Raw genomic sequence first — 12747 nt, forward strand, 5'->3', positions numbered from 1 at the left:
CTAAAACTTGTTCTAAATAGATTTCATATACAGTGGTGTATAACCTCTCCTTGATATATTTTACGGAATCATTCGTAGTAGGTCTCCTCAGGTATGTCAATCGTAAATATTTCGTATACACACAACCGTTCGATTGTTTTGGACAAATTTGATTTAGACCGTTTGTTTGTTTTTTTTGCGAAGTCAGATTTTCTGTTTCTATTATGGTTTACCAAATATTCATAATACCCTATTTTAATCATGGTAGCCACATAGGTTTCAATACTGGAAAAAAAATTTAAACTTTAAGTAAGTCGGCTACCCTAAGAATCAAACATCTTAAATTTTATTTAAATTGGGCAAGCAGTTTCGGAGGAAGAAATCTTTGAGAAATGTTACGGATGCCAAGTGATAGCATAAGCTCACACTGGAGCTGAAATGTATTCATGATACCGCAGTCCTACTAGGCCACGATTGCACTACGATCTGTGAAAAAAAATGCAAATTTTGATGACCGTAGTACGATCGTGTAGATCGCAGTAAGGTCGTATCACGGTCGTGATGAGGTATTCAAGATCGTGAAGAACGTGGCCAACTTTAAACATGTTCAAAACAATCGTGGTGCGGTCGTGACGAAATCAGGTCGTATTAAAAGCGTAGTGAGAGCGCACTAAGATCGTAGTAAGATCGCAAATGTCGCTGTACAATCGTAGCGAGAGCGTAGCGAAAGAGTGATTCTATTCGAAGAGACTGCGCTATGATCTCACAGCGACGTTATCACGACCCAGCTACGACCATCACGTTCTCATCGCGATCCAACTACGCTTCCACTACGTCTATACCACGCTGTTCACGACCATAGTACGATTCTAGCACGCCCTTGCCGTCCTCATCACGCTCTTCTTACGACCTGACTACGTTCACACTACGACCATCATTCTCATTGTAATTTTCACATAAAATATGTAAAAAAGCTCCCTAGATTTCGTTTGTCTGAATGTCATTATCCATTTGCTCTAACGGCTCAACCATGCTTCTCGTTTTTATATAGATTAAACCGTAGGTTTTCCCGTTTACATGGTTTTACACTAGTAATATGTTGGGCCCTTTATATCATGTTGTTCGGTGTGAGCCAAGGCTCCGTGTTGAAGGCCGTACCTTAGCCTATATTGGTTTACTTTTATAAATTGTTACTTACGTAGTATATAATCGTGGTAAGAACGTTCTATAATCGCAGTAAGATCGTGTTGCAATCGGATAACTCGTGGTATGGTCGTAGTGAGAACGTGAAGAGCGTAGTGAGGTCGCAGAATAAGCGCGGTGAGAACGTGGTATAATCGAAGCGGGATCGTTACAGAAGCGTAATGTTGACGTAACTTAGCATCGTGAAAGCAACGAAAATTTTACATTTTCATTCCGCTCATACCGCGACCTCACCACGATCTAAATTTATTTTAGATCGCGGTGAGCGTGGTGCGATCGTGATCTAGTAGAACTGGGGCTTAACAGAGAAGAACACATCGTACAATGACACCACTTTAATTTATGCCAAAAGCCATTTACGACAGGCTAATAATTTCATTTGTCTGCAATTTGATGTTTTCTGGCCTTTGACAAAATAGGTTTATAGTTGTCTGCTTTAATGTCGGGTTGTTGTTTCTTTAACACATTTCCCATTTCCATTCTCAATTTTATTACATCATATTTAGTGTTCAATGAACTTTCGAAAAACTCACGTTCACAACCAATAAAAAGATAATGGCTAACACCATAAAGGCACAAAAAAGAATTACAGCAAATAGTTTAAAAGTAGAAAAATATATGTGAATCAAATATCGCATTGATTGTTGCTTGATTAACGTCCATTGGCAAATATTCCATTCATCTCCAGGACGAACACATGAATAATAAATACTATGTATGTTCTGCAAGGAAGATTGCCCGGGTTGAATGGTGCAATGCTAAATTTCGAATAAAACTCAGGGAAAATAAGGTCATTTAGTAAATCTATCATAAGATCATGCAACCTTAAGAGAGCGGATGCAAGGATTTTTACATGCAAGAAGTGTTCTTACTCATTCAACACTCACAGGGTGCAAAGCCCCATATGAATTAAAAAACTTAAAACCAATAGTGCATACAAGGATTTGTATAGTGAGACTATACAAATCCTTGGTGCATATGACCCCCTTAAACAATTATAATAAAAGTCGGACTTTCAGAAATAGAAATCGAGGCCACTCAGTGTTCCATATAGCCTATACATTAGAACATTTCGTGTTAAATTAGTGCACACTTAGATCACAGCAAATTATATATTCATCATCGGTTAAACTTTAATGATTCTTTAATATAATATATAAGTTTGCACTTCAAAAGAAAGTGCGAGGCATAATGACGACTTGATTTAAAAGCGTACGAACCGTTATTAGTAATGTTAAAACGAAAGTACATGTATTTATATCATATATATATATCTTATTTTGCAGATTTATTCAAATGTTTTAAATTACATTAAATACAATGTGGTGGTATTGTTTCGTAATCTTTCCTCAACCAAGTGGAATAAAGAATCTCTTAAATTTTTAAGTGTTATTAGTTGAACCAGGATTGAACTCATTAGAAAAACTATTTTAGCGTGTAAAACATGGTGTTCGTGTTTACTGAAAAAAATCTTCAAGTTTAGTTCTTATATTTATTGAAAAGTCTTTTTAGAAGGACTGTATGATTATGATATTCCACACAGCAGCTGTTCCAATTACAGAGGATTGTGATAAAAAGTTAATCATTGATTAAAATCTCGTTGACTTTATTTAATAAGTGCGTAATATTCTATGACAAGGTAAGATCCGGATCAGTGGACAGGTGTACTAGTTCTCATATTTACTACAGATATTTGTTGTTATATTATTGTTGTTGTATTCTTCATTAAGAACAAATATGGACGTGAATTTTATGTGTTTTCGTCGTCTATTGATCGTGTTGATTGTAACATTGGAATCCATGTGTAAATCGGAAGATTGTTACTGTTTAAAAAAACTAGTGGGCGATATCAATAGTCCTGTATTTGTAGAACAGGATTCTGTGAATGAAAAATATTATGTGGCACAACAAACCGGAGTTGTACATATATACTCAAAAGATTGGAAGAGAGAATCAAAACCTTTAGTCAATTTGACAAATGACGTCCACATCTCTAACAATATTTGGGACGAGAGAGGGTTACTTAGTATTGCCTTGCATCCACAATTTCACAGTAATAAACTAATTTTTACGTATAGCATTCGTCTAATAAATGGAAAAGAATATGCTGTCGTTTCAAAACTTGAAATCCAACCAGATCTATTGAAGGAAGATATTATTCTAGCTATTGAACAGGCAAACCAAAAATTGAATGGTGGACAGGTATATATATTTGTAAACATTTAAAAAATGTTAAATGTTTCTGTTTTACTGATGTAATGTGATCATGAAGAATGACATATGATATAAATTACCTGTTTTCACTAAAATGTGACTGTATTTACAGCATTTTCTACTTAATTTTACAACATATTGGAAAGGTAAAACCTTTCTCTTTATACACAAAGTTTTTTTCTTGAAACAAATGGTTTGTCTGTATATCGAAAAAAAAACTTCTTTGTACTTCATGAAATGTGATATTATATCATATGTAGAACTTACATTTGGTTCATATGGAATGTCCATATTTTTGAAACAGTTTCGATTCAATTTTTCTGTCAAAAACACACGACACAATGGTAAACCCTTCAATAGTTATGCATGCATATAAGATTTAAGATCTATTCTATACTACTCTATTCTTAGTATAACAGAAGTTATATGCATCAAAGCATTTGATCAGAAAGAGGCATGATATTACAATAAATCAATGAAACCGTTCCAGTATCTTGTTCATATTGTTTATGCATGTAGTTGGGGGTTTCGTCTGTCAAGATTTTCAAGTAGTTGGATAGTTGTTTCTGGAGTCTTTGTAAACTCACTATATATAAGGGATTTTTCTTCTTTCTTTTCGAGGCTATACTTTCCTTTTCTCCAATTTTTTTAATACTCTTATACATTTTGGGGATATTCTATGGTCTCTTATGAAGTGTATCATCGTCTCTCATTTCTTATTAACTGTCAGTAAATCATTAAATCTAGCATACAATCATATGTGAATTTTGGAAATAGGGAGTAAACATATGGGATCTTTGAAAAAAGTTAGAAGTGTGAAAATAACAAATATGCGGGAGTTGGACAATGATCACCTCGTGTCAACTCTCTACCACATAAATAACTGATTTCTATTACGTGTTTAACTAGTAAAACAATAACTAAACTACCAGTTATATATGGCATATAGACGCTCTATAACTCGATACCCTTTTATATCAACAGGCTTTATTTGGTAATGATGGATTATTGTATGTGTCCATTGGAGATGGAGGATCACTCGACAACAAAAATATTTCGTTTGCCCAGAGCAGGTATGCTTATTTTATTTGCATATAAGTATTGGTAAGAATTGTGTTATTTTGCCAAATATATTGTGTCGTACATAGCAAATAAAATGTGAAATCTTGGAGAAAAATGTCTAGTTCACCCATAAGAAAGTAAGTATAACACGCACGAAGAAATTAAAAAAAGAATAGACTAATATCTATATTTAAGAATCCAAATCTAAGGTGTGTCGCAAGAACCCTTGCAGGACCTTTACATCTGAGGGGTCAGTAGGTGATCCGTTGCAACGCAAAATTTCCACTTTCCAGTGGCAGCCCAAATTACCCCGACCTTCATCCAGGACAACTTCTATTACAGGACCTCCCTCAAGTATTTATTTTTAATTTGTTTTTTCCTTAACGGCATAAAATACTTGCCACTGGACGTTAAGCAATCAATAATCGACCAGTTTCGTGTTTCTCGTTTATCTTGATCTTGCCCAAAAATTTAGAGTTTTTTGTTGTAATCAAATTAAGGATGAAATAATGTTTTGTCGGATAGGAAACTAAACTGTACATTTTTCAAGATGTTTTGTCGATTAAGAATACAACTATAGAACATTTTCTTCTGTAGTTCGAGTCTACTTGGTAAAATACTACGAATCAACGTGGATGAGACTGAAGTAGTGGATGACCATCTTCTATTTTACTCAATACCTGCTAACAATCCTTTCGTTGGAAACACGTCATGGAGATCAGAAATTTTCGCACTAGGAGCCAGAAATATGTGGCGCTGTAGTGTTGATAAAGGTATGTAAAACTCACATACAATGCATTAACACAAGGACAGTACAAACCAAAAATGTGTCCATAACACACTCGGGCATCCATTTTCTATGTTAAGTGGACCGTGAAATTTGGGTCAAAACACTAATTTGATCATAAAATTAGAAAAATCATATAGAGAACATGTGTAATAAGTTTCAAGTTGATTAGACTTCTACCTTGACCAAAAACTGTATTTGTCTAAATTCGTTTTACAGTTGGTACGTATGCCTATATTAATCAATACTAACATCGATATGGATGTTGAAACGAATAACTCAAACACAGAGAACAGCATAGAACGAGATAGATACATATATATTTTTAACATTCCGACATCTGTAGCTGATATGCTAACAGTCAAAACTGGAAATGCAATGCACGTTGTAGCAAAATATTATAATAGTATGCAGCAAAGTATTATAATAGTATACGGAATACTGAACAAGTTTTCAAAGAAATAATCTTTAATTAGCAGCATAGTATGGCGATATCTTAAAAAGAATAATGCTTTTTACTTTCTGTTTACAGGCACTGGTTATTTATATTGTGGTGATGTTGGTGATACAGATACAGAGGAAATAAACTTGATTAAATCCGGAAAAAATTATGGGTGGAACATTTTTGAAGGTTCTATTGCTAAAATTAACAGAACAAAAAATGAAACAATAGGTATATACAAAATTTCTAGTTAACACATACCAGAAAATGTCATACTGGTTTAAAGGATATGGATCCTTATGTTTGAACTTTGTTACAAACAAGACATTCTTAAAAAGCCAACTTAAATAAATCAAACATATATTCGACATACTGTTTGCTCTGGAGGTTTTGATGTTCAATTGTGATATTATTCCATATTTTTTCCGGTGCATTTCAAACGTTGGTATATTAAAACTCATTTATTTTGGCGATTTTGTTCTCTTCGCGAAAATAAGCGATTTTTTTCACCCCGCGAAAATAACCCGCATTACGAAAGATTGCATATAGGGAACGAATACATCTTCTCAAAAATCTATTTTTGCATTTGGCTTTTGATGTTCAGAAAGAAATTCTATCCAAATTAAGACATATGTTAGTAAAAATCATTCTGAGTGTGCAATAATCTATATCTATATAACTTGCGTTGAATGTGAATAACGTAATCAGAAATCTATATTTTAATTAAAGCGGTGTGCAAATGCGTTGTTCATATAATTATAAATGAGACAGTAACTCAACTACACAGAAGGTATCTAGAGGTCAACATACAGTCCGAAAACATGTACATATTGGACAAAAATTATCAAAGATCCTCGATCTACACCAATTACTTCAAAATAAAAAAAAATTACTAGTATTTGACAAGAGACAAATTCTGCCCAGGTTCCTGAGTTTAGACAGACGCATGAACATATTCAGACTGTATTTTTGCATATTTGTTCATCAAATATATATAATGACTATACTTTTATTTCATGAAATTGTAGGGTTGATATTGACCTTTCGTGAACAGTACCCCTTTCAATTCTATGTTTTTAATGGTATTACACTGTATCGTTAACTCTTGTTCGATCTTCAATGTTTTTTAGATAACGAGGGCCCTATATATAGTTACCCACATGGTGATATGGGACATGCTGTTGTAGGTGGTTATGTCTATAGGGGGAAGTCATTCTCAAGTCTTTTTGGACAGTACATTTTTGGTGATTATGTTTCTGGGTATGTTATGTTAATGACAAGAGTATGCTATTGATATGTCCCCGTGAATAAAGAACATAATATTATAAGTTATTCAAATTATAATTTTGGATTTAATTTTAAATTAAAACTGCAACGTATATTTTAAACATATATCTAGTTTCCAACGTAACAACAAGAAATGGTACCGTCGACAACGTCTCGGATTTTTTTTTTCATTTGAAGGAAGAACTTTCTGGTATGAAATCTATTCATTTTACATATTTTTTATGTGAACATATTTCCATCAAATGTTATGTATCAAATAGATTGAAGAGAAAAAGTCAGCAAATGATAACATTTCAGTGTGGCGTGCAATGCGCGAGTTTCTGTAAAGCTTGTGAGCCAAATGTTTGGAAACCAAGTAAAACGTCTTTATTTTGAATATACATGAACATACATTAAATAAAGCGATAGAGTCGAGGAAAAATTTTGATATGGAAAGTTCAAGGGTGTAATGTAATATATGTTGAATATTTACAAAAGAATGTTTTTAAAAGATATTCACATATAATCTTCTATGTAAAGCAATAAGATTTTGTTTTATTTATTATTTTTGCAGAAAGTTGTTCAGATTAAAACTGAACGAGTCCAATAGTAAATATAATTTGGCACAATGTGCACAAAATAAATGTCCATGTGATGCCCGAGACAAACCGGGGAAATTTCTACAATCATTTTCAACTGACAGTGAAGGTAAGAATTCGTTATCTTAAGGCTAATTTAAAAAGAAAAACACATTCAACCGAAAAGAAAACAGAATGCTCTTGCTGTCACGAAACGTTTTTTGTAATTTTATGAATTTTGTTAGTTTAAAGTTATTGTCTGATTGGTTGTCAGGGGAGGGGTGAAAAGTTCAATAAAAGACTTTAAAAAGTTCTGACAGTGAAGGTAAGAATTCGTTATCTTAAGGCTAATTTAAAAAGAAAAACACATTCAACTGAAAAGAAAACAGAATGCTGATAATTCTATCAAATGTACAGTATAACAAATGGATACACATTAGAAAACGAAAGCAATATTGAGTTCGCATTGCCTTTTCATCGTGGCCTTCTAGATGTTTATTAAACATGTTGGAATTTTTGCTATTTGTTTTATGTCTCTATTGCTCATATACCTGGACAAGTATATATACACGGCTTTCGCATCATAGTTTCGCGCAGTTGATATAAAAAAAAAGAAGATGTGGTATGGTTGCCAATGAGATAACACTCCACAAGAGACCAAAATGACACAGAAATTAACAACTATAGGTCACCGTACGGCCTTCATCAATGAGCAAAGCCCAGACCGCATAGTCAGCTACAAAAGGCCCCGAAATGACAATGTTAAACAATTCAAACGAGAAAACTAATGGCCTTATTTATGTACAAAAAAAAGTACGAAAAACAAAAAGGTAATACATAAACAAACGACAACCACTGAATTACAGGCTCCTGACTTAGGACAGGCACATACATGTATACATAATGTGGCGGTGTTAAACATGTTAGCGGGATTCAAACTCTTCCCCTAACCTGGGACAGTGGTATAACAGTACAACATAAGAACGAACTATAAAAATCAGTTGAAAAAGGCTTAACGCATCAGATGGACAAAAATACTAGTGGACGTGGCCGGGTACTTGTACATCCCAACAACAGTTGAGCCTTTCTGATGTCAATCCCGAAAAACGCTTCGGACGCACGAAATCTATATTTGGCGTTTTTTTTTCTTCTTTTTTGTAATAAATGAAGTATCTTTTGACGACTGGACAATTTATTTATATTTATTTTCAATCAAGAACCTATGTGAAGAATATGTTTGATCAAGGACGGGGCACTTCTCGGATATTATCAAGGCGGTATCGGGACTTCCCTATCCTTCTAATATACGTCCTTGGTAAACATGAATATGGCAGAAAAGAAAAAAAAAAAGGATATTAAGAACATAAACGTTTTGAAAGTGTGATTGATTGACTGGTTCGCGTTTGCTAAACATCCAATGTTTAGTTATTCAAGCATATTTGGGACGAGAACAAATTGGCAATTAATGCAGAAGACTATATTTTACCAAGTAGATCGCCCGGAATGAAGGACAAAGATGTTGACTTACACTGGAAAATAAGGATACGGTTGATAGGGACCAAATTCTGTAAAATTTGTTTTTGGTATAACATTAGATCGTGAAGTTTTAAGTATGATATGTTTTAACATTATGATTATAGGTGAACTTTTTATGTTAACGAAACAGAAAGGAGAGATTCTGAAATTAATACCACCTTTAAGGTAAAGTATCAATATTTATAATATTTTCCTAAATGTAATGGATTCCCAATAAAAGAAAAAAATAGTATGCATGGTAAAGTAATAGTAAAGGTCATCAGTCATTGCGTCACTGATGAGTCTTATGCCGTAGACGAAACGCGCGTATGGCGTACTAAATTATAATCCTGGTACTTTTGATAACTAATTATGAATGCAAATGAGAAAAGAGATGGAAAGTGAAGCTGAGAAATCTACGAATCGTGATACATACACTTTATTCTAATTATAATTGAGCTGCATATGATAGAAATTGATTGTATGAAAATGAATATCAACACATCTGTAAACTTAGAATCATATTCAAAACAGTGTGGCTGTGGACATTGATTGACGACCTAAATTATCCCATTGACTGGGACAGATTAGGTGAACGTATGTCTGTATAGACCACTGCTCACTACTTACTTATTATAGAATTTAAACCGTGGGGTCATCAAAGGTTCTTAACGTCTTTAATAATAAAATAATTCGAAAAATTAATCAGGAATAACCTTTATATTTTGATTTATATTATTGATGTAAATCAAAACATCGTGGTATTCCTGATTATTTTTTCGAATAACTTTATTTGTGTGTTGAGAACCTTTGGTGACCCCACAGGTTAAGTGTCATTAAAAAGTACATAGTGAGCAGTGGTCGTTACAGACAAACATTCACACAATCTGTCCCAGTCAATGGGATAATTTAGGTCGTCAATCAATAGCCACAGCCACACTGTTTTGAATATGATTCTATTTCGGATGGAAAAAAATGTGTATGATAAGTTTGTATCTGTTCGGGGTTGATATAAGAACCCTACAAACAGACCCAAATTACTCTTTTATTTCGTATTTGAATGTTCCAAAATCAATCACAGTCATGCGCTTGCATAATATCGCATTTTGGCCGACGCAACTTAAATTAATAAAAAAATGTTGATTAACTGTTTAGTACATACTAGATAAACTAGTTACACTGATAAATTCAGAGTTGGCACAGGGTCGTGCCTGAACGTGTGAAGAAAAAAAAAACAATACGTGGAAATAAGTTGGTCTATCTCATCTTTGACATCTACATGGAAACAGAAAACAGAAGATGTGGTCCATTAATTCATTATAAGTATCCCTCGTGCACTAGACAAACCCAAAGCTTAAAAAAATGTTTCTGTCTCGGTTTTGTTAGTAAGTATTACATTGCACTGCAATGTGGCGTCTTGGTTTTCATTTAACATGTTCATCAAACCTCACCTCACCTATCCTCTTCTTGCCTCTGCATGACATAGAAGACCTTGATACACTCCTTTCACATCGTCAAGAAGATTAACACCTTCTTGTATTGAAATTTAATTGGATCGAGCTCTGATCAGTAAAATGAAGTTTTAACGCTTTCATCAACTTGAAATAAATAAATTTGGTGTTTTTACTGTCTTCTGATTGGTTAAAATCATTAGTTTTATTTTTAATGTTATCAATTTTGATGGCGACACGCCCACTCTGACGTTGTGTATTCATACGCTAACATGTGTGTACGTTGTCATTGTTAATATAAATAATATATAAAAAGTTCTTTGAGCCTTATTTTTGATAGAAATTTATTTATAATGAATGGCAATAATTTATTTTGATTTTATTGAACCATAAAACTAATTTTTGACTCTTCGCGGATTATTCAATGTGAAGAGTCAAAAATTAGTTTTATGGTTCAATAAATTCAAAATAAATAATAGCCATTCACTAAATAAAATATATGAATGGTTTTTCTCTCTCTCATTACAGTGCTGTAACCACGTGCGGATCCTGCCAGTTGTTGCCGAGCGTTTTGGTTTTACTGTGCACATATGTAATAGTAACCATGTTATACAGTAGTTAGCCCACATCGAATAATGGTTATTTTTAAGACTAATGTGACGTACATTTGTATCTATATTTTTAAAATTTGTTATTTTACATGTTTATTCCAAAGGTATAAGTCAAGAAGCTTTAAATAGTATATTTTTATATGTCCGCATAAGAGTCTTATAATGCTATAGTTGTAATCATTATTATGCATGTATTGTGTGAAATACCGGTTCCAGGTTGAAATCACTCCCATGTTGGTTTTTACTTATCTGTAGATTCCACACAGTAAAATCATATCGTTCGTTTTCATTCATTCAAAGAAGAATAAAATTGAGAATGGAAATGGGGAATGTGCCAAAGAGACAGCAACCCGACCATAGAAAAAAACAACAGCAGAAGGTCACCAACAGGTCTTCAATTTAGCGAAAAATTCCCGCGCCCGGAGGCGTCCTTCAGCTGGCCCCTAAACAAATATATACTAGTTCAGTGATAATGAACGCCATACTAATTTCCAAATTGTAACATGCATGTATGTATTTGTCCCGGTGGATGATAATTCACTCGATGCTAATGATTCTCGTCGATGAGATAGTGACCTTTTTCTTGTTATTTTTCAATAAATTTGATATTGGTTTTGTATTTAAAAAACAGTTGTATACCTTTATATGTTAACATTTTAGGCCAATGTACCGGAAACCTTGGCTAGAAAGCGGAAGGTATATTTGAAAATAGAGATCATAGTTATGTAGCTATTGGCAAAACTCAGGACTTTTATCTATTATTATAGACTTTGTTTGTCTTTTTCGATAGTCTTAGTGAAATACGTATGTGTTTGTACATTCGAAGGACCAAATTAACAATATAAGAATGCATATTTCTGAAATTCATTAGCTAAATCTGCAAAACACCAAGAAATGTCCAGTTTATAATCTAGAAATAAGGATTGTAGTTACTTCGTGTATTTTAAATAATTTCCGAACACTATCCAATAGTTCAGTATTTAAAGATAAATCTTTTCTATACTGTTTATCTTTGGTGCATTATTTTTACTTTGAAGTGCATAGGCTACATGTTACTTCTTGCGACGCAGTACCGTGCGTAAAGTCTGAGTATTTGTAAAAATCATGCAGAAGGTGATTCATGACATGTCACAGAAGTGATTGTGTTTGCCCTATATCATAAGAACTTTGATAGATGAGTAAAATTCTGTTTTTATTTTCCCTGTATTATACCCGTTGCCATGGTAACCATCAAATCAAATTTTGCCTGAATATGTGAAAAAAGAACCTTTTTGAAAATATAAAATAGAATCATATTCATAACAGTGTGGCTGTGGACATTGATTGACGACCTAAATTATCCCATTGACTGGGACAGATTAGGTGAACGTATGTCTGTATAGACCACTGCTCACTATATTTACTTATTATAGAATTTAAGGGCATACGATACAGTTTTGATCCTGTATTTACAAGTTGATGAAAATTTGCATATAGGCTATTTTAAACCTGATCAAATCAAATATGTTATCAAAAATATACCTTCATGTGCTACTTTTTGAGTAAATTGAGGTTCAAATTTCAGATATGTCCTCAAAATACGAATTTGTGGACATATTTTTCCTTTCGATAGAAATACATAACTTTTTTGTTTTAAAAG

The 12747-nt window shown here is 33.3% G+C and overlaps 1 protein-coding gene across 1 annotated transcript; it reads left to right on the top strand.

Moving 5' to 3' along the window:
* Positions 1-2595: 2595 nt before the first annotated feature.
* LOC143068368 (HHIP-like protein 1) lies at positions 2596-12398 on the top strand. The gene is made up of 8 exons (XM_076242363.1): positions 2596-3384; positions 4381-4469; positions 5056-5231; positions 5778-5918; positions 6818-6947; positions 7528-7661; positions 9172-9232; positions 11026-12398. The coding sequence occupies exons 1-8, from the start codon at positions 2920-2922 to the stop codon at positions 11117-11119; spliced, it is 1290 nt and encodes a 429-aa protein (XP_076098478.1). The 5' UTR covers positions 2596-2919; the 3' UTR covers positions 11120-12398.
* The last annotated feature ends 349 nt before the right edge of the window (positions 12399-12747 follow it).

The sequence above is a fragment of the Mytilus galloprovincialis genome, chromosome 3 (assembly GCF_965363235.1).
Source record: "Mytilus galloprovincialis chromosome 3, xbMytGall1.hap1.1, whole genome shotgun sequence".
Taxonomy (NCBI): domain Eukaryota; kingdom Metazoa; phylum Mollusca; class Bivalvia; order Mytilida; family Mytilidae; genus Mytilus; species Mytilus galloprovincialis.

What these genes read in the sequence shown, in the direction of transcription:
- LOC143068368 (XM_076242363.1), top strand. Translation starts at nt 2,920, where the DNA reads ATGGACGTGAATTTTATGTGTTTTCGTCGTCTATTGATCGTGTTGATT. An exon ending in AACAAAAAATGAAACAATAG is followed by an intron (nt 5,919 to 6,817) that starts GTATATACAAAA and finishes AATGTTTTTTAG; the next exon opens with ATAACGAGGGCCCTATATAT. An exon ending in ATTTTCAACTGACAGTGAAG is followed by an intron (nt 7,662 to 9,171) that starts GTAAGAATTCGT and finishes TTATGATTATAG; the next exon opens with GTGAACTTTTTATGTTAACG.